The 27,500-nt window shown below is 37.6% G+C and overlaps 1 protein-coding gene across 10 annotated transcripts in view; it reads left to right on the top strand.

Moving 5' to 3' along the window:
* Nucleotides 1-27,500, top strand: part of PKP4 (plakophilin 4) — a 3,210,231-nt gene that overhangs the window by 1,647,788 nt on the left and 1,534,943 nt on the right. For all 10 annotated transcript variants that reach the window (XM_044074755.1, XM_044074756.1, XM_044074758.1 and 7 more), the window contains one exon: nucleotides 17,151-17,263. In XM_044074755.1, the coding sequence (XP_043930690.1) occupies nucleotides 17,151-17,263 (113 nt within the window). The remainder of the gene's footprint in view (nucleotides 1-17,150; nucleotides 17,264-27,500) is intronic.

Below are 27,500 nucleotides of genomic sequence, written 5' to 3'. Positions count from 1 at the left end.
AAATTGGGTAAAATGTAGCTAGTAGCCAATCACTACACTATGTGGACGTCTGCAAAGAAGAAATCTGGAGAAAGTTAAGTCCTCTAAACAAAGAGAAAAAGAAATCTTTGGGAAAAACTGTGCAGCTGTTCAGCAAAAATCAGTTCAAATTTCAGCATTGGTACAAGAGATGACTTCCAGTAATTTAGTGAAAAAATAAATCAGATGTGTTTGGAGGTGTTAAAATGACACTGGAGGAATGTATAAAAGCAATTGATAAAAGTTAGAAAGAATAAAAGAAGCTTTAAGTAGAAATCCAGAACTTGAAATTGAAGGAAGAATGTCTGAATATGAGGCTTCTCAAAAATTAGTTTCAAAATAGAATTATAAGACAGATCTCGCAGCAAAAACCTGAAATTTTCTGCTGTATGAGACACTGGAAGGAAAAGACAGCATTAATTTTCTGAAAGCCCAAATTAGCAACTGGATTGGTAATCCACAGCAGGATCTGTTGATTGAAATGGCACAGTGTGTGTGTATATGCCAAATATGGCCATATGAAGGAAGCCAAGACCTGCAATTACAAAAATAGTCTTACAGCAAAAACGAGCTGCTCCTGATAAATTTGTTGCAGAAGGGAAAAGAATTTAATTGACAACAGAGTGTTTGTTGAAAATAAGTCACTGCACACTGCCCAGAAGAGAAGAACATTTATTTCTTTAGTTGAGATGTTGGAAGGCTGGTGTGAGATGTAAGTTGATATATCCAGTTGTCTTTACAATATTTGCCTTGGAAGTTCAAATACACTTTGGATGCAGAACAGGCTGAGGAGGAAGTAGTTACCCACAAGTAGTGTGCTACTACAATGAAGGAGAGGCTGCTTCTCGTTATTTGGATAATGACAAAACCCATAGAGATAACTTGTAGATGAAACCTTTTTCGTTGTCCCAAAAGAAAATGATCAAGCAACTAAAAATATCCCAGGAGGACTAGAGAAATCTGGTGTCCATTGACTTGACTCAGAAACTGGAGTTGGTGGGCAAGATGATCCGGAAAAAGACCAGCAGTAATGTGCAATTTGTAAATAAACTGTAAAGTTTAATTTCCATAATATACTTTTTAGACATGAGAACTGTGATTCTGCAAGAAATGACTAAAAGGCACTGGCAATTTTGACCGTGCTAAATTGGTGGGAGGACCCTAAAGCACGATTACGTCGTCAGTGAAGGAACTAATGAGGGGGTGTAAGTTGTTGTGCTTAGTAATACAAGTATAATTTTTGAAGTAAACTCCATGTATTGTAAAGTAGTTCTGTATAAATGCACTCAAACCAAATGAATGAAGTCCAAACGAAATAAGTCACCGCTCAGCCGAATAAGATGCAAAGATTTATTGTAAAGCAACACACTTCTGCTTTTCGTCCTGCTCCAATCGCAAAACTTCTTCAGACAAATTAATCACAAACTGCAATGCCCTTAAATACTTGCTAATCAAGCTATCAAGTCTGTTAATTGAAAAAAGTTACAAGGTAGTATATCCAAGAACAGTTTGTCACTTCTATAAAATTGTGTGAAAAAAAACTTGTATAAAAACGTGTATGAAAACATGTATATCGGAACTCCAGCATATAAAAACCTATTATCAGTTTACACTTCTTCTACTGAACTTGTACTTTAAAATGTGTGTGAGTATGTAAATGCTTTATTTCTGAATAAAAATAGCATTAAAATTATTTTACAACTAGGATTCTCTACCAGGTTGTGGTTTAACCAGTAGAAAATAAGAATTATACTACAGACAATGATAAAAACTATCTAATGAGGCTCTTGAGCCTGAAAATACATTTAATCGATAGGTAGTCATTAAGACCAGGAAAGTTACTTGCATCTAAACATAATTGCCAAACTACTTCCAATTTTCTAGTAATAATGAAGATGGACCTCCCCTCACATTAACCGGCACCATGTCTGTCCTTTTAAAACTAAACTTGTGTTCAGGGTAGGTGTCTGTGTTTGGCCAAGGCATTTTCGCATTTGTTTTTGTTAATGCAGTACTGGTGCTCGTATGCACGTTCCCTCAGCTTCCTGTTGGTTTTCCCAACATAGAAAGCTGCACAGTGGTTGCACTTGGCTAAATAAACTACCCCTTTGTTTTGACAATCGATTTTGTGGTTAATGTTAAATTTAGTGTTCCTCACAACAAAAGAAGACCCCGTGGTCATAAATTGACAAAATCTACACATGTTGCATTTAAACATGCCTTTTCTAATCTTGAAAGAATTATTATCTCCTTCTAAAATTCCCTTCAGATTCATGCCCCTTCTAAACACAATTCTTGGTTGGTCTGTGAGACTTCCTGTTATTGAGTTCTCATAAGTGAGGAAACGCCAGCTTTTTAGTATTATAGATCTGATGCTGCCAGCATCAACACTAAAAGTACAAATAAAATTATGTTCAACTGGTGAATTTTCCAAGGTAGATACCGGAATTGGATGGTTCTGCCCTTGGCTCAAAACTGGTACTTACAAGCCAGTATCTCTCTTGGATTGGACTTCGTATGTCACTTCCAGAACCAACCCAGGAGGATACCACCTTATGATGAACATATCTTTTAATCCAACAAGAAGTCAGCTTTTTTTTTTTTAGAGACCATTCGTGCGGCTCTAACAAGTTGCCCTTTCACAAATTTCTTCTGTGACAAGGGATGACAACTTGAGTAGTGGAGAAAGGCATTAGAGTAAGTCTCCTTCCTGAAAATTCTGGAGATATAACAGGCTTTACTATAGTCTTTTGAAAGTTCCACATCAAGGTATGCTGTCTTCTCAGTACAAAAAGAAAACGTAAACTGTAGGAATGTAGTGGTGGAATTTAAATATGACAACAAATCTGTTACCCGGGTAGAGTCCCTTTCAAATAAGATGAATATGTCTAAAAAGTGAGTGTAAAAGTGAATGCTTTTGGATGCACCAATACTGTCATTCAATAGGAAGTGGTTCTCCCAGTATGCCATTACTAGGTTGGAGAAGCTGGCCCCGCAAGGAGATGCCATCGCTACGCCAACCTTTTGAAGATGGAATCTGTTGTCAAAAGTCACAAAGTTGCAAGATAAAATAATATCGAGCAGTTCACCCACCAGATCCAATTCCTCCCGTGTTGCTTCATTTTTCTGCATAGTTGCCAAGGCCCATTCCATACCGTCACCATGAGGGATGGAAAAAGAGAGGTCTTTAACGTCCACTGTTAGGAAATTTCTTTTGACGTGAAAGGTTAAATTATTAATCTGGTCAAGGAAAGACCAAGAATACTTACAAATTTGGTCTTCCGATAAAAGGTATTTCTTCATGTAAAAATCTGCAACCTTTGCACAAGCATATGTTATGCTGTTTCTTGCATCCACTAAGGGACGCATTGGGGGGGTCTTGTACGTTCTTATGAATTTTATGGATACCAAAAAATATAGGTATCCTTGGGGCTGGCATCTTAAGATAGTTAAACATGTGGACATCAATCCGGGCTTAGATGAACATGTCATTGATGTAAGAATTAATTCCGTTATAAGCAATGTTCATCTCATTCCTGGATACCTCCTCATAAGAGGCCGTTGAAATGATCTTAATCATTCTGTCCACATAGTCGTCCTTGCCCATGATGACCAAGCCTCCTCCTTTGTCAGGTTGCACGATCCTAACTGGGGCCTCCTGAAGAATTTTAAGCATACCTTTTTCGTATTGGGTGGTGATAGGCTTTGTGAGGTGCACCTGAAGTCTCTGTTTTAAAACACTGCGAATATCCAATTCGCAAATCTGCTCAAATAATAGAGCAGGATGAAGAGGGGGGTTATATACACAAGAAATGCAAAAGTCCGGTTTGGGACTATTGTGGCCCAACAGTATTTTCAAATTCAAGCTCCTAACAAAACTCTTGAGGTCAATAAGTGACCTGGCTACATCTGCCCGGGCTGTAGGAACAAACTTGAATCCCTTGGATAGTAAATCTACCGGTTTGGGTGCAATGTTGAGGTCAGAGTAGTTAAAAATTTTAAAGTCTTTACTAGAATTAAAAATCACACTGCAGTTGTTATTCACATTAGGAATAGTCATCGGCATTGGAAAAATCATTTCCTCCAATTTCTGTTCCTGTTCTGTTTCTTGCCACGAGCAGGGCTGTGATTGAAGGCCCTGTTCTGAAAATTTGTATCGTTTGCAACCGTGTGGTGAAGTGATTCGCCTGGTGGGTTGTTTTTCCTATTACAAAGACGTTCACTTCTCCTTATATTGTTAACTGTTGCTGCATTGTTGTTATCCTCCAAAAGTTCCATTCTCTCAGGGGAAATGTTACACACAAGTTCTTGTGGTGCTCTTGCCTCAAGTAGGTAGTTCCCCTGGGAAGGTGGTGGTTTGGGGTAAGCAGTCACCTGTCTATAATCTTTAAGATCCCGGTTTAATTTTTTAACTTTGGTGGTTTTCAGTTTAGTCATATATTGATCTATGCTGTTGTAAATTCTTTCATAATCAAACCGGTACCGTAAATAATCTTGATCTACTTTTATTAAATTATCCAACACAGTTGTTTCCTTAACATACTAATGTTGTTCTGATAATGGGTGCATAACAATTCTAGTAACTCAAACCCATGTTTATCAAATAAACACAGCAACTCCTTATGAAACAATGAACCTTCGGCAAGCCCAGTCGGGTATTGCCATGACCTAAGACCTTTTGGTATAATTTTTAAATGCTGACATTCCCGGAAGTAAGCAACTTCCAGTTGTAATTTTCTCAACTTGACCATACATACACATGTTTTTATACATAAGTTTTTTCACATAATTTTATAGAAGTTACAAACTGTTCTTGGATATACTACCTTGTAGCTTTTTTCAATTAACAGACTTGATAGCTTGATTAGCAAGTATTTAAGGGCATTGCAGTTTGTGATTAATTTGTCTGAAGAAGTTTTGCGATTGGAGCAGGACGAAAAGCAGAAGTGTGTTGCTTTACAATAAATCTTTGCAGCTTATTCGGCTGAGCAGTGACTTATTTCGTTTGGACTTCATTCATTTGGTATGAATGTGCTTAAAGTTTTGTTTTTGCATCAGTTCTGTATAAATGTACATTATTTTAAATGGAAGGTGACTCTTAATGGTGAACACAGTTTATGCTAGTGATATTAAAGAAAGTGCTTGTGATTGATCATAATGATTTTGAGGTTTATACAGCAATAGGATAAAGACTGGATATATGCAATGTAATGTGATCTTGGGCTACTGGGGGAAAGGATGACAAAGTATACTAATCAGTATTGTGTGTATATTGAACTGTAATAATTTCTTCTGTTTTTCTATAGCTGGAATTTGACTAATATTCTTTAAGCTACAGACAAGAAAAAATTCACTGCTTTAACCAAAAAAGCTAATAAATGGAAAATATGAAAAACAGTGGTTTTCCAACATTTGAAAAGAGATGCTTTTGTCATCTGTAAAGTTATTACCTGTTTTTTCTTCAACACTGTCTTTGTTGCTTACTTCTGTTTCTTATTCTTTGCTGTCTTTCGCTCGTCCTTTTTTCACAAAGTTAATAATCTGAATTTAAACTTTTGAATATTGCTTTATATCAGTACTTTCAGGGGCTGATGAGTGGAGAGAATAAGAGAGAGAGAAGGCTGGATGATGTGGGGATAGTGAATCAGGAAGTGCAATGGATTAGCAGGGAGGAAGTAAGGACAGCTATAAAGATGAAGAATGGAAGGCTGTTGGTCTAGATGACATACCTGTGGAAGCATGGAGGTATTTAGGAGAGAGAGCAGTGGAGTTTTTAACCAGATTGTTTAATGAAATCTTGAAAAGTGAGAGGATTCCTGAGGAGTGGAGAAAGTGTTTTTGTACCGATTTTTAAGAATAAGGGTGATGTGCAGAGCTGTAGTAACTATAGAGGGATAAAATTTCAGTCACAGCATGAAGTTATGGGAAAGACTAGTGGAAGCTAGGTTAAGAAGTGAGGTGATTAGTGTTCAGCAGTATGGTTTCATGCTGGGAAAGAGCACTACAGATGCAGTGTTTGCTGTGAGAGTGTTGATGGAGAAGTATAGAGAATGTCTGAGGAGTTGCATTGTGTCTTTGTGGACTTAGAGAAAGCATATGACAGGGTGCTTAGAGAAGAATTGTATTGTATGAAGAAGCCAGGAGTGGCAGAGAAGTATGTAAGAGTAGTACAGGATATGTACGAGGGCAGTGTGACAGTTGTGAGGTCTGTGGTGGGAGTGACAGATGTATATAAGGTGGAGGTGGGATTACATCAAGGATCAGATCTGAGCCCTTTCTTATTTGCAGTGGTGATGGACAGGTTGACAGATGGGATCAGACAGGAGTCCCTGTGGACTGTGATGTTTGCAGGTGACTTTGTGATCTGTATTGAGAGTAGGGAACAGGTTGAGGAGACCCTGGAAAGATGGAGATATGCTCTAGAGATGGGAGGAATGAAGGTCAGCAGGACTGAGACAGAATGTATGTGTGTGAATGAGAGGGAGGATAGAGGAATGGTGAGGATGCAGGGAGTAGAGTTGGCGAAGGTGGTTGAGTTTCAGTACTTGGGATCAACAGTTCAGAGTATTGGTGAGTGTGGAAGAGAGGTGAAGTAGAGAGTACAGGCAGGATGGAGTGGGTGAAGAGTGTCAGGAGTGATTCGTGACAGACTGGTACCAGTAAGAGTGAAAGGGAATGTCTACAAGAGGGTAGTGAGACCAGTTATGTTGTATGGGTTGGAGACGGCGGCTTTGACAAAAAAGGCAGGAGTCCGAGATGGACGTGGCAAAGTTAAAGATGTTAAGATTTGCACTGGGTGTGACGAGGATGGACAGGATTAGAAATAAGTATATCAGAGGGTCAGCTCTCGTTAAACGGTTTGGCGACAAAGCCAGAGGCGAAATTGCGTTGGTTTGGACATGTACTGAGGAGGGAAGCTGGGTATATTGGGAAAAGGATGCTAAGGATGGACCTGCCAGGTAAGAGGAAGGCCTAAGATAAGGTTTATGGATGTGGTGAGAGGACATGCAGGTGGTTGGTGTGACAGAGCAAGATGCAGAGGACAGGAAGAAATGGAAAGAGATGATCCACTGTGGCGACCCCTAATGGGAACAGACAAAAGAAAAAGAAGATATCACTACTTCTGCTAACCAGATCAGTCTGCCCCAGTGAGAAGAACCACAAAAAATCAGTAATCCAACTTTTCTTGGTGCAACTTCCCATGCCAAAGGAAACATGCCTGTATTTTTGGTGATCATTCCCATTATTGTGTAGTTTGAGTTAATGGAGAACCAGTCTCCCCCAGTGAGTTTACATCATATTGTCAGAATTGCAAAAGATGAACTATATTACATTGTATATGGAGAGGGTAGTCATAAAGATTTGTGATAAGGAGCAGGGTCTCACTTTGCCTTCTCACCAGCTTGCTTTTATGGATATTGAGATTACAGGTATTAAACAAAAAAGGGGATTATCACAATCCAGATTCAAGCAGGTGGAGTGCTATTATAGAGCTTAAGAGAATTTTGTGATAAATTACTTTTCAGGGAATATTTATGGTAAATCACAAATTTACTCCTGGGTTGACTCCCAGTTCCCTAATAGATAGGCGCAGCCTGCAAAATATTGATGGTGACAAGCCTATATAATAACCATAAAATTGTTTGGAGTATTGACACATCAGCAATATTTTGGTAAGTTTGGTTTAAACTTGGTTAAGCTTAGCCTAGTAACCAACTATGGGCGAGGGTTGGAACCTGATTTGCAATAGTTAGCATATATTGAAGAACCTAAAAGGGAAAATGTAACGAGAGAGTAGATGTCTGAAGAAATATATGAGAATATTTGAGGGGACTCTGACAGAGTTTACATATTTCCCAAAGTACACTAACTGGACTAGACTGGACAGAAATTACCTTCCATGGGGGCATGGGTATTTAATTGAAAGCTTTGAAGTACATCCATTGACTGCTTCAGACCATGCACCAATGGAAGACTAAGGTAAAATGCATGTCCATGACATATTAAGAGGAGACTGGAACTTTCAGAAGGAAAGGATAGTGGAAATGGTTTGAGAGTAGTTAGGGAAGATAGACATGTCTCCAGAAGGGATATCCAGGCAGTTGAATAAAACTAAAATTTAAATTAAAATATAATATAAATCAGACAAATTGATAATGGGGGAAAAGTAACAGGGGTTTTTCGACTGGTTGCCAAAGTATTACAGAGCAAGGGGAATCTCAAAGAAAAAGAACAGGTGCAATTACTAAGTGCTAAGGGGAAAAAATAAAGGAGTACTTGTAAAATTTGCACAAGTTTAGAAATGTTGTCTTTAAGTATCTTTTAACACCTTTATTAAATAGTCACTTAAGACATAGGCAAACATACATTAATTTAAAAGAGAACACTGTATTAACATGTTTCCAGCTGCTTACATTACATATCACATATGTTTTGATACCCTCAGAGTACAAAAGCTCTTAGCACAACGACTTAAGACAGCAGAAGATAGAAATGAATGTTGGCAAATTTGGGGCCCCTATGACAAGAAAACAAACCAAAAGCTCCAATGGCCGTTTTAAAGATATTTTAGAAATTCTGTGACAATTTGTATAAAGCTGAATAATAGAGAAACTAGGAAAAGACAAACGAAAATATTTATGCAAGAGACTTCTCTATACCAAGATTAGAGGAAAATGAGGGTCAAAAATTTGTAGCTAAGAATAGTGAGAGATGGTGATATATAATCAGACATCAGGAACAGATGGTATTCCTATGGTAGTTAGGAGGGAACAAAGTGATAAAAATCTGAGAGACTTTATTTAATAATTTAGAAGGAGGGGCGGTAAGACCATCTTGGAAGAAAGCTGTGGTGTCTGTATTACCCAAAGATGGTAAAGACCCACATTCCCAGCTTCCTCTAGACCAATTTCAGTTTTAAACCATGATTGTAAAGTGCTTGTGTATGCTAAGAGAATGGCAGTAGTGTTGGCAAAGTGGTGGGGAGGCAGTAAATAGAACAATGATGGAAGAAAGTGAAGTGTAAGGAAATGCTGCTGCTGTTGGCAAGTCTTGATATAGAGTAGCCATTCAATAGACAACTAGGATTTTATAAGTAAAGTTCCTTAATAGAATAATATATGATGATATGAGGATATATGAAGGGTCAGAGGAAATAATTAAGATGGGGAAGGTTCTTCTCCAAGAAGCTGTGTTTGAATAGAGGAACCAGGCAGGGGGGTGTCCTCTTTCTACTTTAGTTGTCTTGTACTGGAGCTATTGACAATTAAAATGAGGGACTCAAAAATTCAAGGGTATAACTTGCATGCTGATCAAGAAAGGTTAGTTTAATTTATAGATTGTTTTTTGTGCTTGACAGATCCAGAAAAGGACATTCAATCTTCTTATTTTGAGACGGTTTTCATGTCTTTTCAGGATACTAATAAGTTAAGGTAAAACAAAGGCTTTATTAGTAAATTATGTATCTGCACATTTTATTTAGTCGTTTATTTTACATTTGTTTACCAGGAAAGTCCGACTGGGAGGAAGCCATTTTCTGTGGAGGTCCAGGGAGAAAAGCTCTACATACAATTGACTGATACAAGGCTGCAAGTGTAGAATCCAAAAGTGGTAAGGCCTGACAGGACATAAAATTAGTTCTATATAATGCATGCGATGATTCACGTTTCCCTGTTTCCATCATTAGTGCTGATTAACAGGGCAAGAAGCATTCAGTACACATAAGATCCTTGTATGCAGTGAATTTCTGCTACAAATGTTCTGAGCTATATAATTGATAATTTTTAGTGGTTTGAAATGATGAGAAAGTTTTTTGAATTCTGACACTTGGAAGGGATGTACCGATGGGAATGAAAGACAGTAGGTGATGGTGACATAATGTGTGTAAGTGTACAGGGAATAGAGGTTAGATTTCGCAGATATAGTCTGTGAGGGATACTAAAGTGGATTGTAAAAGGACAAAGGTAACCTGAGCTGTTAAAAGAGCAGAGCCATTCACTAGTTAAATAGGTTTTAAGCAGCTGTTTAAAGTGACTTGTGTCAGGAGTGGTTGCTATGGTTAGAGAGTGAGTTCCATATTTTTGCTACATGATTGGAAAAGTCTTCCAGCAATATTCTTAGCTTTGTTGACTTTTAGTAGATTATTAGAGTATGGTTCAATTATGTTTTGGACAACTGTTTTTTTTTTTTTTTTTTTTTTTTTTTTTTTTGTGGTTGGTTAAGTAGTTTTTGAGCAGTTATCAGCTGATTATAACTTAATAGATGTGGTAGTTCTAGCCAGGAAAGTTGTTTCAAGGCTAGACAGTGGTGTGTTCAGTATGGAGAGTCTCTAGCAAATTTTGCTATTTTATTATAACAAGCTTCAAGTTTACCTAGGTCTGAATTCTTTAGATTGGTGAACACAGATGAAGCATAGAGAAGGGTGGACAGTAGGTGCGTTCTTACAATGGCTATCCTGGTATTGTTGGTTAGAAACTATTTCTATAGTGTACCTAGTTTTTTGTGTACTGTCTTTATAGTTTGATAACTTGAAATTTGACATATATTTACCACAATCATCATGCTTAAGAGTTTTGTTTTTGTAGAAAATACTGGTGTAATAATTGTATTATCAATAGCTTTGATGGAGAAAGAGACAGGAGATTATTGGCTCTAGTGGAATGGAAGATCATAAGTTTAGTTTTACTAGGGTTGAGTATGAGTTCAGAGTCTGAGAGCCAGAATTCAATTGCAGAGAAGGACTTGTGTGTTATGTCTTGGAGTTGTATGGAAGGGGGGCAGCATATGAGTGGAATTGGCATACTGTACAAAGGAGGCATGAGAAGTAACTGTGTTGAGATTATTAGTAAAGAGAATGAAGAGAAGAGGGCCAAGACTAGAACACTGGGGTGCCTCTAGTGTGGTTGGAAGTAGAGGGAAGAGGTCTTTATTCCACTTTAAATCTTGTTGGCGTCCTTTTAGGTAGCTTGTAAAGCATGAGAGTGCAGAGTGACTATGATTTAGAGTACTGTTAGTAGTTTGTGATGAGAGACGGTGTCGAAAGCTTTTGACGGGTCTAGAAAGATGGTTGACGCTATTTTGCCTTCATTCCTGTATTAAGTTAGTGAAGCTAAGGAGGGCAGTTGTGGTGCTATGATTATATCTAAATCCAGTCATGATGTGGCTAATAGGTTGTTAGTGGAGAGGTAGTTGAGAAGTTGGAAATTTATACACTTTTCCAGAATTTTGGATAGTTGGGATAGAATGGCAACGGGCCTATAATTTGAAAGCTCTGTAGACTTGCCACCTTTATGTATAGCGGTAATATAATAGTTTTTCCAGAGATGCAATTTGTTGTTCAGTGATGGAACATTTGATAAGAATTGAGACAGGGTAAGCAATAATGTCGGCAGCTATCTTTACAAATTCAGCTGGGAGGTTGTCAGCTGCTGTAGTTATTGGTTTTAGATTTCTAAGACTTTTTTTTACGTTTGTAGGGACTGGCTGGAAGGAGAAGCTATTTAGCTTGTTTGCTATTATAACTGTCATTGGGGAGGCGCAGCTATTTTTGGAGAGAGAGTATGGTTTTAGTTAAGTATTTATTAAATTGTCTTGCCGTAGTACCTGTATTGTTTGACAAAGAGGGATTTTTGGGGTTGATGCTTGGCCGGGTTGTAGGATTGTTTTTTATTGCTGACCAGAATTTGTGAGTTATTTTTATGTTTTGTTTGGATATTGGTATAGTGATTTATTTTGGATTTGTTTCTGAGTTCTTGGAATGCTAGTAGATTAGTCTGAGATTTATTACTATACCTTATTTCCCAGGCCTTGTCTCTTAGTTTGAGTAGAGCTCTAGTTTCCTTAGTTAACCATGGGGCAGGGTTTGACTTTGTCCAAACTGTTTTAGGAGGAGCTAGTTTAAGTATGTTGAGGAAGGTGGTGGTGAAATGTTTAGTGGCCACATCTAGGGGCAAGTATTTTAAAGGAGTCCAGTTACAGTGACTGCATATAGATATAAAGGATTGAGTGTTGAAGTTTATTTTATTTTGGATGTGGTAAATACTATATTTAAAAGGATATGTACATTGCCTGAGTAAGTAGGTTGTGATGTGGTCACTAAGGCTGCAAGGGAGACCACCAGTGTATTGTGTGGTATGCTTTATTAGTCAGAGTCCACTCAAAGATGGAATGCCTATTTGACGTTTTATCTATTCTACTTGGACATTGATTTGGGTGAAGCTGTGAAGGTTGATGTGGTTAGTGGGGTTGTGTGGTATGAATGTTAGCCAGACTGTGTTAAAGTCACCCATAATGATTGTTTCTTGGGGTATAGTTTTTGAGGTCCAGTGGAGGATTTGCTCTATAGTGGCCAGGTTAATACCAGGTGGGGGTGTATGTTCCTACAATGACTATGTATTTGTTGGAATTAATTTTCAGTTTAGTGTAGAGTATTTTTAATGTTATTAAAGGTTTGGGATAGTTAGGTATAACTGTTGCAGTACAAGGTTACTTTTAAATAGTATAGCTAAACCTCCACCTCTCTTGTCCTTTCTACCTGCTTTTAGAATATTGTAGCCTTGTGGAATAATTTTGTTGTCATCGATATGTGGTTTTAACCATGTTTGTTAGTAGTACTATATCAGGTGTGTATATTGAGAGGGTAGTGTGAAGATGCTGAATTTTAAGTACGCTTCTGATATTTATGTTTAAGAGAAGTAAATCTGATCCCTTTCTAGGTTGATATAAGGTACTGTGAAATAGGAGGATGTGCTTGTGGGTTGTGGTGTGGAGGTCAAGGGGCCAGGGTTTGAGTGGGCATATTTAAAGCGTGTTGAGGAATTTGGTTATGAATTTGTCATACCTGAGGGAGATGTGTTTTGTGTCCTGAAGAGGTGTTATAGTTTATGTGAAGTGGTCAAAGAGTGTAGGTTTGTAGATGGCTGGGAAAATTTCAAAGTGTATGGGTTTTATTTGGTGTGGGTTTGGGGATAGAATTCCCTGGTGGGATAGATGCAAGTCTAGCTGGCAGTGATAAGAGGTTAGATGGGCTGCTCGTGAGAGAGTTATGATTGATGTGATAAATAGGGATAGCATTTTATTTTGTACTAATTGTTTAGGGAAGTGAATTAAATTTAAGTTAGGTAAGTTAGTACAGATAATTTCTAGAGATAATTTGTAAGAGTGAGATTGAGTATGTAACAAGCTGAATTGAGTGAAAGTGGGGTAAACTAATTATTTGGTGAAAAGTGATTGGGCTGTGTAGTGTCTTAGAGTTAGTTAGAAGGGGCAGGGTAATATACTGTATGTGCCTAGTGGGAGTGGCTTGCTTCAAATAAATGTAGTTGTGGGGGTGGGTGAGAAGTTGGGGTAGGGTAGGGATGCTGAGTGAGCCCAAGTGTAGCGGGTTAAAGCCTGAAGCAGACCACGCACTTTCACCAGAGGAACAATCATATTCTGAGTTTGTTCCAGATCAGTGCCTTAGAGCTCTTTGATGTTTAAAAAAGACAAGTTTTACTGAGGATTGATTTTAGTTTGACTTCTATGAGAGAGAGTGTAGAAAGCAGTAGATTATAGGATAGGGAGGAGGGGAGACTACAAAAGGGTTCAAGTAGTGTGCACGCCACTAGCTTAATAATGTTAATGTAGTACATTTAACAGAAAACTGATAACTTGATTAGGACATACACTGGGCAGGTATTTATAGCTGGTTCCTGAAATACAATGTTTCTGTATTCAAGTTAACAATCCAGGCCGCTGCTTCAAATGGGAGAGACCACAGTGAGATATCAACCGAGCAATGTGCTACATGTAATTTAACTTGACAAATCAACTAAACAATCAAATAGTAATAGTTTGATTATACAAATAAACTTGATAAACCAGCTAAGTAATGTACGCCATGTAATTTAGTTGCAGCTGTGTTAAAAAAGCTCAGGATCGATTGAATGCTTATGTTACTAGTTAAAAATCTCCTAATTACCTCATATGTTTAGCGAAGAACAAACTGTTGCATCAGGTAGATAGAAGCAGTATGGATTACTGCACAGTATTCAACCAGTAACAGGCTATGGTAAATGTGTAAATCCAGGCATACAGTGAATAAAATAACAAAATACAGTACCAATCTAACTTAGAGCATAAATCCAGGTGTCCAAGGGAATAAAATGTAGCTATACAGGTTATTTTACTACAGCGACTATTGCATCTTGGGTGCAGTGCTCAAGTAAGAGAGATACAATGCTTTAAAGGAAAATAATGCAGGAAACCGATACCAAAACACATGCACTGTAGCAGCTTGCATACATACATAACATATATATATGACCTCTCCAGTATAGTGCCGGGTAGAAAAGTAGTGAAAGTAGTATAGTACAGTGCTATAACAGTAAACACTTGGAAAGTTGGTAACTGCTTCTTGAATATTAATGTGCTGTCACTGCATTTAAGTAATACTCGTATGTCTGAACCAAGGTGTTGTATTTGATTAAACTCTGCTTTGTTTCTAACAGTTTAATGTTAATGACACAAATGGCAAGTAATCCAAACTGCAGCACTACTTAGGGAGACTGCAGTTAGCTAACCATGTAGTTTTAAGACAGGAAAAAAAAACCTATATGGCAAGAATAGTACTGCAGGGATGCCAAGAAAAGCCAATTCCCTGTGAAGTTTGGTTTGAAAATGGTGTCGCTTGACTCTGCAGGATATATAAACGCTGTTCCATTGCCAGAAAAAGAGGGAGGGGTCTTAATTAGATAGATGTGAGCACAGAGAGGTATGCAGTTCATAAAATAAACCAAGGTGTCAATTATTGAACCCCAAAGCAGATCAGGCAGCATCAATGGAAAAACAATCAGATTCTGGAGTTTGTTCCAGGTCAGTTCCCTAGGGCACTTAGATGTTTAAAAAAAATAATAAAAGGTTTACTGAGGATTGATTTGTTTTAGTGTAACCTCTATGAGAGAGAGAGAGAGAGTAGAAAGCAATAGATTATGGGATAGGAAGGAGGGGAGACTACAAAAGGGTCCAAGTAGTGTACACACTGCTAGCTTAATAATGTTAATGTAGTAAGTTTAACAGAAAACTGATACCTGGCCAGTGTATGTCCTATCTAACTTATTTATAATTGGCTCTTGAAATGAGGAGTTTTTGTACTCAAGTTAACAATCCAGCCTGCCACTTCAAATGGGAGAGACCACAGTGTACTTGTATATGGGACTAGGCATGTATTTATAGTTGGTTCCTGAAATGTGGAGTTTCTCTATTAAAGTTTACGATCTAGGCTGTCGCTTCGAATGGAAGAGACCACAGTGTAGTGGTGTATGGAACTGGACATGTATAGTTGGTTCCTGAAATGCGGAGTTTCTCTATTCAAGTTTACAATCTAGGCTGTCGCTTCGAATGGAAGAGACCACAGTGCAGTCGTGTAGGGAGTGGCAAGCTCACTACTGTAGGGATGCCAAGAAAAGCTTATGCCCATATTTGTCAGGACACGATAAGTTGAAGTATTTGGGTATATGGACAGGGTTTTTGTCCCCTTCACATATTTGTGTGTTCATCTCTAGGATGTGCTGTCATGGTTCTCTGCTGACTCGCATTTTTTACACACATGTATTATAGTGATAGTACACAGCATGGTAAAGTCTGTGAGTTTTCCAAAGAATTATATGAGAATGAGTTTGAGTTATTCCAGTGGTAGCTGAAGAAGCCGGGCACATCAAGTAAAATATTTTTCCTTCTTGTTTCCAGTAATGAATTACATTTAGTTTCTTTTGACTATGGAAAATGTATGCCCTTTGAATCCTAAAAAGGTGGCTAAGGAGATGCATGGATACACAGTGCACAAAGATTGGTTCTGTAGCATAATAAACGTGTCTGGATAGGAGATGCATGGATACACAGTGCACAAAGATTGGTTCTGTAGCATAATAAACGTGTCTGGATAGGAGATGCATGGATACACAGTGCACAAAGATTGGTTCTGTAGCATAATAAACGTGGCTGGGTAGTAGATGCATGGATACACAGTGCACAAAGATTGGTTCTGTAGCATAATAAACGTGGCTGGGTAGTAGATGCATGGATACACAGTGCACAAAGATTGGTTCTGTAGCATACTAAATGTGGCTGGGTAGGAGATGCATGGATATGTAGTGCATGGACTTTATTGGTCTAATTGCTTGGGTTAATTTATTTAACATTATTTGTGTACCTGCTTTGAACCAGTATGAATTTCTGATTTTTTAGACAAACTACAGGTGAAGTCTGTAACCTGTTAATTAATTATTCAAGAACAGTTATTCTGAAATATTTCTTTCTGCTGTAGAAATACTCAGAAAACCAGGGACAGCGCATTTTACATTTGTGTGAATGAGACTCTTTCATCAGCACAGTCACTTTAAATGCATTTCATAACTACATTTTGTACTGTATATTTAGGATCCTACCATGTCTTTTATTAATATCCCGCAATAGTAATGCTTTGTGTCAGTGAGAAGAGTGGGTGTTGTATTTAGCAGGACTCGGCCCATAGACTGAGCAATACTGTTTTTTGTAGCCTGGAAAGGTGAAAATAGTCCCTTTTCTGTCAAATTATAACTGTGTCTACTTGGAACTAGTGCAGTAGGACAGCTTATTTGTGACGTTGCTAAGAAAAGTCTACTAAAACTGCACGGAGGAGAAGACAAATCTTTGTTGTCAGTATGCCTTGGTTTCAGGCCAAATTACAAACGAGAGGTATGTACCTCAGGCAGAAGGTAATGCACTAGATGTTCTCACAGCAAAAATAGGGGCTATAGTCTAATTCACAGCTCCAGTGTGAGTATGGGAGATAATAGGCATTCACATATCTGTTCCATGGCTCCCTGGGGATTTTAATAAGCATGATAATATTGGTAGGATCTTCCATGGAAGCGACAGCGATTTCATGCTGCATAATTTCTTGGTAATGGAAAGCATTTTTTTTTCACTTTTAACTAAATATAGTATTTTCTAAGGGGTAAAAAGAGAAAAGAAGAGCATGACCTCTCTCAAAATTGTGATTAATGAAATGTCGTCAGTAAGCAGCTGTTAATCATATACTTGTTAATATGCTTGTATGTTAATGCATCTAATTCGTACAGCCTTTAACCCCTATTGAACCTTTCCTCTTACCACAGGAGCTCCAGTTTGAAAGACTCACAAGAGAGCTTGAGGTGGAACGGCAAATTGTTGCCAGTCAGCTGGAAAAATGCAGACTTGGAGCAGAATCACCTAGCATTGCCAGCATCAGGTATTGGCCTTGCCAACTTTTTTTTTGTCACCTGCTGGTGTGAAATAATAGTAAAAAAAGGCTGCATTAATACAGTACATCATTTTGTGTGTTTATGTCATGCAGGGCACTGCAGTTTGCAAGTCATTACTTTGACTGTCAGTGTTATGGCTGCTTTATTGATGATCTGTCACTGCTGGACTCTTTTACTGTATATGGAGGCTGCTTTATAGATTACAGCACATGAGAAGGTGAAAATAAAGTTTTCAATTAAATGGCTTAACATTTTACATGAAATGTGTGTCTTTTCATTGATTTAGCTTTGGCTCAATCATTTCCACATGCACATAAAATTATTTCAGTGATTATTACTTTTACTGGTGTTATTTTGAAGTATCCATTGATCTTTTTTTCTGTATTCTTTATACTTTAGTATCGATCTTCTTTTTCAAAAGTCTAGCCTTTTGAGTTGCTGAACGCTTTTAATTGAAGTCATTTTTCTGAAAACAGCACATCCTGCCAGGCGTGTTTCATAAATCTATTTTGCTATCTTCTTGGTACCTTCTAAAGCCTTATAATATTATTACCAGATAAAAGAATGTCTTTCTCCCTTACCCTTGGTCTCTTAATATTTTATGTGGGATGTAACCACAGATCAGTTAACCCAGCATGTATGCTGGATAAAGTCTCGAAAGCCTGTGTTATAAAACGACAGCTTGAAGTCTAAATGCTTGTGTTTTTGTTGACATTTGATACGTTTTATTTTAGTAGTGATGGGTCATTTGTGTAGTCTTTTAGATGTTATTTAGCTACCCTAATCTAAGCTTTTGGCAGTATTCACGAGTGCTAACCTTTGGAGTAACAATGTCCAGTGAATTAGTCATATGATGCATGGCATTTGTGAGTAATTTGGAGCAATAGCCATTTGATTTGTGGTTATCAGATAGTCTAAAGAAATGTATCAGTCATGAATTTTGGGAACTACTGCTCATGCAACCATTCTGTTACTGGGTGGTGGGAGAGCAAGTCTACACAAGTTTCTCTGCTTTGACATGTTGTTCTGACAACCAGATGCAGCTCAGGAGATTGCTGGTACCTTGAAATGTGAAGGCAATGCAGTGGTTTTGTTAATGCTTGGCCATCCATTGTTTTGTGGTGTCTGAGTAACCGTTAATGAAGCAAATACTACAAGTTTTGTTCTCTGCTGCTGCTTATTGAGGGCATCTATCAACATGCACATGTGGAGATAGGTTAAACTACCTATGACAGCTTTTACATATCTTAGTGTCAGCTGCACTATTTTTAGTTATTTTTAACTATTTCATTTACACACTATATGGCTGCCTAGAGTGATTTAAAAGTACTGTACCAAGCTGGTTAAAGAAATCTTTCTTCGATGGGAATCTGATATTGAAAGAAGTAGTGGTCTATCTACTGGAACTGTAAATTATGGTGCAATAAAAAAATGTTTTTCCAGCCATAAAATATTCCAGGTTGGCTTTCATTTGTAACTTTGTAGTGCACAGGTATAATACGCCACAATGTGTTCCAGATAATGGTTAATATTGGCTCACTGATCATTTTATTCATGAACCGTGTAACAGCTAAAAGGTCTTGCATGTTTGTGTATATTTGTAGTATTTGTGTTGTATTACTTATTGTAAGGGTAAAACGTGGAGCAGCTGGCCCAGTAGTATTATATTATGTGAATCACCTTGTCTTACTAACCCTGTACTGGAAGTGGACACAGGTCAGTCAACTTGATGAGAACTACATAACAACTAGCTGTCCTCTTGTTCCAGGATGCCTGAGACATCCCTCTCCTGGGCCAGTAATCAAGGACCCTGAATCCTCACTACTGATGCCAGTGAGGAACATTCACTTGGAACAAAAATAGATATACACAGTATTTTAAGATGCAGTTCTCTGCACCAAGCACAATTTCCATTAAGAGCACACAGGGAGCACACTTGGTCCGTGGTTTGGATTTTCCTCGCTCTGTCTCCAGGCACCCCCCAGTAAGACTCCCCACTGGCACAACTATACTGTTGAATCCTTAGCCAAGTGTCCCAGGCCACGTCCCCCACTACCCTCTTTGTGAAACTAGTGCTGTGTGTCCCTATTCCAAGTAGTTGACACACACACACACACACGGAAAAGGCTAGTATAGATTTACTAGCCATGCCCCTCTGCCCAGACTGTAAGGTAGTTACTGCCACCAGGACACTCCAAGGCTCTTAAAAGGATACCCAATTATACTGGGTGAAAGTAATATTAATACAAATGGTAATGTTGACCAAACAGCAAAGCATTTAGAAGTGGCCACAGTGTCGCCTAATAAGTAGAAGTACTCTCAAAGGTTAAAATATTATCTGAAGGACTAGCCACAATGAAACGTATAAATATATGTAATTATTAAAAGAACATTAAAATATGGAATGTCTGTTAACAATAAACACTAGAGTTTCAGTCACAGGGAATATTAACGTAACATAGACGAATAGATTCACTCAAATGCACTGTTTTACTGACTGATCCAAAGCAGTACTATTCCCTGGTTATTTACTAAACCAAGGCAAGATGAAGTGGGTGAGTGATCCTTCTATGTCATGTTTTAAAATGGACATCTATGAGACTTCTATCTCATCTAGTATTAAAACAACATTTCAGTGCTGTATTATAGAATGACATCACATATGTCTGGTCATCTGACCTCTGGTTCCCATACTACTTTATTAGAAACTGAACCAGAATCTTGCACATATGCATTGCCATACACACAAGAGAGCTTTGCTAAGATGTGTTATAGCGTCTGGAAGCCATAAAACCATTTTAACACTTTAACCCTTACAGGGTAGCAATTAGATCACTTCTCGAGACAATACAGCAAGATTCCTAGTCCTTGTTTTCACAGACAGTTTTTCTCTGGCTGCAATCAGAACTGTAAGGTATAATATTTATGGCCTAAATTGAGTAATTTAATTTCAGGATATTTTCTAAATGTTAGCTGTGGCTGATCTTAACCTGTTATCTTCCAGTATCCTCTGTTAAATTATATACCCTCCCCTCATAAAAATCTCCATATAACCACCATTAACTTTCAAAGTATTTGCAACAAAACCTCTGAATTCCATGCTTGGCTAACTCTAAATAGAACTCACATCATAGCGGCTACTGAGGTCTGGCTGAAACTAAGCATTCAAGACTCTGAATTCCTTCCTCCAAATTTCAGTGTATTCAGGGTCGACAGAAAACACAAAAAAGGAGATGGTGTTTTCCTTAATTTACCCCAACACCCGTAACATATCCTCCTTTCCCAATATTATTCCTAAATGCCATAACTCTGAAATCCTAATATCATTTTTTGACCTCGACAACTCCAAGAAAAACTGTATTACAGCCATTTATAGTCGTCCTGGAAATAACATCCCTGGTCTAGAAGACCTTCTTTCCTGGATTTCACATATAATAAAAAATGAAACCGTTATACTAGATGACATGAATATTGACTGGGCAGCTACTTCCACTATCCAATCCCTCAATAGTATTAACCTATTCCACTTTACTCAACTAATTACTTCCACTACTAGATATAACTTCAAAAATAATAAAGGCTCAATTCTAGACTGGATCATAGTCTCAGACCCCTCTAAATATCAAGTTGCCAGCACCCTTCTTAATTCTTTTAGCAACCACCTCCCAACCTACACTATTCGTAACTGCACATCTCTCGCTACCCAAAATATTAGTCACACAAAACTTAAGCAGATTCTGCCCCCTTAGATTCAATACTATCCTGAAAGGTTACAACTGGAGCAGTCTCAAATCCTTGCCATTAGATGACGCCCTTCTTTATTTCAACAATTCCTTTCTTAATATTCTCCACAGCCTGGCACCTACTAGATCATTCAGAATCGAATCAAATCACACCCCTTGGCTTTCTAAAACTAGAAAAGAAATCATGTGAAACAGGGACAAAGCTTGGAAGCTCTGGCTTACTTCTAATAACCCCACCAATCTTATCCATTATAAATAACTTTGCAACCAATCCAAAAAAACTTATCCGAAAAGACAAGCAACAATATTTCATGAACCTACAATCATACAGGAAAAATAACCCTAAACTTTTCTTGTCCTCTGTCAATAATCTTCTGAACCCTGGCACTAAAGCCAACTCTTGTCCCTTCCCTGACAGGTCACTTGACCTTATTGTCTCCAAATTCAACTCATATTCCATTGATACAATAGCTAATCTCACTGCTTCCTTTTTCTCTCCTCCTTCCTAGCAATCCTAACCTCAACTCACCCTCCTCCTCACACCTTTTTCACTATAGCACATCCCCAACTTTACCTACTCAAAACCAGGAAAAACTTGCTACCCATACAGAATTTAATCTTTCCTCTATTTCTACTTCATATATATAAAAAAAAACTCTTACTAAAGCTAAAACCCTGCTCCAACTCAGCTGAGAACATTCCCACCAAATTCTTCAAGATTGCCACTGATTCAGTAGATTATCCAGTTAGCATTCTAATCAACAGGTCGATCCAAGAATCTTATGGTCCCTCTTTATGGAAAAAAAAGCCATTATTCAACTCCTCCACAAAGGAGGCCTTTCCTCTGACATCTCTAACTTCTGACCCATTGCTCTTCTTTCCCCCATATCCAGAAATCTCAAAAAATGTATCCAAAAACAATCAGTTAACTAACTGTTAACACCAACATCCTCTGCCCAACACAACATGGATTCTGTCCTGGCTACAGTACCTCTACTGCTCTCTTATCCTTGGATATTATTAACAAAATTTGTGACTCTGGCTATATAGCATTTACCCTTTTTCTAGATCTATCAAAGGCTTTTGATACCATATCCTATTCCATCCTTCTCTCTCAACTCTCTTCCATTGGGCTGTCTTCTCCATCCCGTACCTGGTTTGAAAGTTCTCTCTCTAATAGACAACATGCCGTCAAAAGGCAGCACTCAATCTCTCCATACCTCCACAACCCTACCGGTGTCCCTCAAGGCTCAATTCTTGGCCCCCTCCTATTTAATATTTTCATTAATAATTTACATCAAGCTTTACCTCACTCCTCCCTAGTCCAATATGCTGATGACTCGACCATAGTCTGTTCTGCACCCAACTCTACCATCCTACAACAAATGACCCAAACAGCTTTCTCTACTGTTGAATCTTGGCTCCACTAATATCACCTGTCCTTAAACGCCAAAAAAACAAAACTTATGTTGTTCACCCCTAAAAAGAATACTATCAGTTTCCAAGACTTTAACATTCTCTCATTAATTTTCATAAAGATCGAACTCGTGGCTAATACTAAACACTTGCATATTGTAATAGACAACAATCTAAAATATTATTTACATATCCAATCCAACATTTATAAAACCCACAAAAAACTTGACTTCCTATACAGGCACTATAAATTTCTTTCCCCTGCTACTAAACAAGCCCTAGCCCTCTCTTACCTGCTTCCTTCTTTAACCTATGGTGCTCCTCTACTAACTAACCCACAGTCCTCTTTAAAACTGAAGGTTAGAATCCTCTTATAACAAAATCGCCAAATTTACTTCTGTCATTATTCTACCCATCACTGTATAGCGTTAAGGCATCTCCACTGGTTTGAATTCCCACATTTCCTGCTGCATCTCCAGCTAACTACTTCTCATAGACTGATGTACAAACCACAAGACTGCCCTGCACTCAGCTCCTTATTTACCCATTACTCTCCTACTAGGTCATTACGCTCAGAAAATCAAAACTTACTACAAGTCCATAATCCAAACCTTCCATTTGGTAAACTTCTATACTCCTGGACTATGGCCATACACTGGAATGATCTCCCCTCCTCTGTACATTCTGAACAACACCCCTTCAAATTCAAAACTGCCCTCCAAAGTCATCTTCTTTCCAATTGGATTTGCAACTGTTGTACCTTGTCTAATGCTGTTACCTAATCCTCTCTCCCTTATTTTCAGTCCTTGTATTTCTCTCTTCTTAATTAAACTTATGATTTTTGCTGCATCTAAAATCATCTTTTTGTCATTTTGCTTTATTCTAATACTACATTTTGAAACTGTAAGTTGTACCACTTCACTGCTATCATTTGTATAGTAGAAACTCTTGTAAATATTGTAACTACCTTGCGGTAGCCACCTCTGTACTGTAATGCAGTTTTCCTTATGTAAGTTGTACCACTTCACTGCCATCATTCGTTTTGAAGTAACTCTTGTAAGTATTGTAACTACCTTGCGGTAGCCACCTCTGCATTGTAATGCAGTTTTCCTTATTGTATTAATGTATTGGAGCTTTTCTCCCTGGGCCTTCACTGAAAATGGGATCTCGTCAGCCCAGTGGACCTTCCTGATAAACAAATGTCGTAAATAAATAAACAAACATTTAATCAGTTACAATAGTACAGTATGACATACATGTATATTTATTTTCTTTCCAGCAGGACACACTGTTGACACATGTTTAACACAAGCAGCTTTACAAATACATTTTTCATCACAAGCATCTGTACAAATCAGTTTGATATACAAATGACATATAATTCTTTACAAAACTCCAGCTAGCTATGCTGGCTTATGTTACACATCCACTGCCCTACTTCTCCTGGCATAGCTGGCAATACCTCACATCATCATAATGTCAAAGAGATGATAAGGGGTGAGGGCAGTACCAGTGGGTAGTACTTCTTACAATTTTCTTTTGCATTTTGCTAATTGTAATCTGCTCCGGAATAGTTACACTTGGTAAATTTATAAATACAATAAAATGGAGTGTTGTTTGAAATTCATAGGACCCTAATTGCAGTCCTCAGAATGGCAAGAAATTAAATTTGAATAAGGAGTATATATAACTAGCCCAGTCAAGTAAAGGGGTATGATCCTGTCCATGGTCCAGGCAACCTGAGTTAGATTAGTGGCTTGTGTACTAGACAGAGCTGGAAGGGAGGAGGGTTATGCCTATCCTATGGGAGGGGAAGTACAGTTGGACATGGGCTGTAACTGTCCTTCCATGTTAGGAGTCATGGTACAGACCTGGGAGCATGTGTGTGGCTCACCAAGATGCCATTTTCCTGCATAGCAAGATGTAGTGGCTGCTTGGGTGATGTGGGTCATATCGTCACCCCACTCTGGGGAAGGGGTTAGCTCATAAAAACAAAAAAAAGCCTTCACTGTCAGGACACCAGAATGAACACAACCTTCATGAACCCCCCCCCCCTTCCCATGCCTGCTATGAAAGGTGAGCCTGAATCCAGTTGTCTTGATGATGAGCAGGGGCAGAAAGCAACGCACACACACACGCACCTACCCAAGTCCAAGGTTGGTCTGCTGTAGAGATTTCCCCCTATACTGAGCTGAGATAGGTTGGTCGAGAAGTTATGTTAGGAAGAATGGGTGGAGGGGCCACAGCCCCCCATGTCAGGGCTGCCAGAGCACTTTAATGGTGTAGCACCAAGTTTTCGAATTTGCTGTTATTTTGCTTTATTTGCAAGGTTTTTTTTTTTTCCTGAGTTTCGAGACCCACGGTTTCAGGTCTCACAGTTGTGACAGGGAGCCAGCAAAATATTGAGTAGATGACTGATGAGCAGCAACAGTTATCTTTACCCATACACTGACAAAGCTATATGATGATTTACTGCATCTCGTTATCAGTAGACACACACACAGTGTATGTACAGTATGAACACATTCACTGCAGTAGTAATCCTCAGGCACACATGGTTGTGCACACACACACACACACACACACACACACGCACACGCATTTAGAAGCATTAAGCTCTATACCATGGCTTACATGATGTATACACAGCTATACTCACAATTGACTGTTACATGCTGTTTACTTTGTATGACCCAAGGTGTGTCTCAAACGAGATTAAATAAGATGTTAAGACATTTCACACTACCTCAGTGGCATATGGGTTCTCTGCCTGCACAGTCCCACACTAATAGCTTTGCAGAGCTCAGAATTCCCTTGTCTTGACACTCTGTGATAGGGAATTGGCTAAGCCCCTCCCATCAGGGGAAGCTTAATCCCTGTCACAGGAAGTCAGTTATTCAGCCTTTTACTGCTAGCTGTAGGACTCCTAGTTGAATCTCCTCAGCAGCTTACATTGGTGGATTACAGCTTCCAGACATGGATATGATCACTTTGGGAGCTTCCTTTCTCTATTATATAATTGGTTTCTTTCTGTTTTATGTAAAAAATGTATGTTGTGTATGGAGTTGTGTGTGTGAACTTTATTATTTTAATATTATTGGTATTTACTACTGCTGTTAATTGCTTTGGGAATTTTAAGTTACTGTTGTGTTTGAATTCTTAATGCAGCTTTTATGCAGTAATGGGCCTTTTCAAGTGTTTGACTTGTACTGGAAAACTAAAGTTCTGTGGTGTCAGTGGAACATAAGGGACTGCTTCATGCATGTAGAGCCTCAATTTAATCATGCCTGTTTCTGTTTATCTGCTTTATTTTGAAGCTGTGACAGGAAAATATTGTATTTGTTCTCTTCCTTCATTTTTATGATATTTATTTCTTATTTAACACTTTTATAGCCTTTTTATCATTAAACTGTGATTTTTACCACTAATTGATTCATTTCCATTTTCTTAGTTTAGTTTTTTTTTAATTTCTGACCCAAGAATAGCTAAGTAAATGCTTACTCATGCTTTTCTGTTTTTTAATGGCATATATTTGATTTTTGTGACTATTCTGACAAGCACGTTTTACTTAGTGTTACTGTATGTGCTGTTTACTACACTGTGCAGATTGTAGAAGGTGGCTTGGCACAATTTAAACTATTTCTGTTATTACTCTGGCTGGTGGTTTCCCCCCTGACATGATAGATCCTGATGCACCCCCCTCCCAAATCAAATCCAATTGTACATAAAGAAAACACACTGAACAAAAACATGCCTCAGCCTATGGTTTATGAATCTTTTGCCTTAAGCTGGCCCACAGACCACTTAGCTTTTTTCCCCTCCTGATCTCTACTGAGAGTCCACAGACCTCTATTCTGCAGGGTACATTTCCTCCAGGGCTGTTCCAGTACATGGTTCAGGTATGGGAGAACCAAACTGTTCAGGTGCAGAAGTCCAGTGTCAGATACCCCTTGCCAGACATAAACCTTGTCCCCAGATATTTTGTCCTCTGGTATAGTTCATAGTAAGAAGAAACAGAAACTTCACTATATACCAGTCCGATTATTACCATATATAGGGCTGATGTGGTTTCCTTAGCTAAAAGTGTTTTACAGTGTAGTAATCATCCAATCTGATTCTTTGGAAGATGAACAGGTTCAAAAACCCAAACAAATGTTCACCTTTCAACAGATGCTAGCTAGTTTTAGACCTGTATTTGGCTGGAAGCAATCTAAAGGTATGCCAGAGATTGGCAGAGTTTATGATTTTTGAGGATCAGATTCCAAATGTTGTGGCTTTCTCCTCTTTTACTGGCCTTGAAAAATGTCTATTAAACTGCATATAAAACCTATATCTATATATATATATATATATATATATATATATATATATATATATATATATTTATATTATATACATAGCTATATATATATATATATATATATATATATATATATATATATATATATATATATATATATTTATATACTACATATATATATATATATATATATATATATATATTATATATATATATATATTATATATATAATATATATATGTATATATTATAATATATATAAATATAATATATTTGTTATATATATATATATGTATATATTATAATATATATAAATATAATATATTTGTTATATATATATATATATATATATATAGCTATATTTATATATATATATATATATATATATATATATATATATATAGCTAATATATACATATATATATCTATATATATATATATATATATATATAGCTCTGTATGTGTATATATATATATATATATATATATGACATCATAAAATTCCGGCCAGTGTAGAACTAAATTTTAAATTCAAACAACCATGTTAAAGGTGAATACTTATGAATAATGCATGTAAACTAATGTCATTATATAGGAATAATATGGAGCAGATAGAAAACAAATAAATTAGGGCTAGGTATCAGTATAATAATATATTACTAGTAAAAAATATAGAGTTCACAAATAGAAAGTACCACTAAAGTAAATCAGTAGACTTTAAACTGCGCCATTTTAAAACACATCTGATGTTTAAATGTTTTCCCA

The sequence above is a fragment of the Protopterus annectens genome, chromosome 6.part0, assembly GCF_019279795.1.
Source record: "Protopterus annectens isolate FY-2018-M chromosome 6.part0, PAN1.0, whole genome shotgun sequence".
In the NCBI taxonomy this organism is placed as follows: domain Eukaryota; kingdom Metazoa; phylum Chordata; order Ceratodontiformes; family Protopteridae; genus Protopterus; species Protopterus annectens.
Note: the sequence above shows the minus strand (reverse complement) of the source record. Positions and strands in the feature narration are given on the sequence as shown.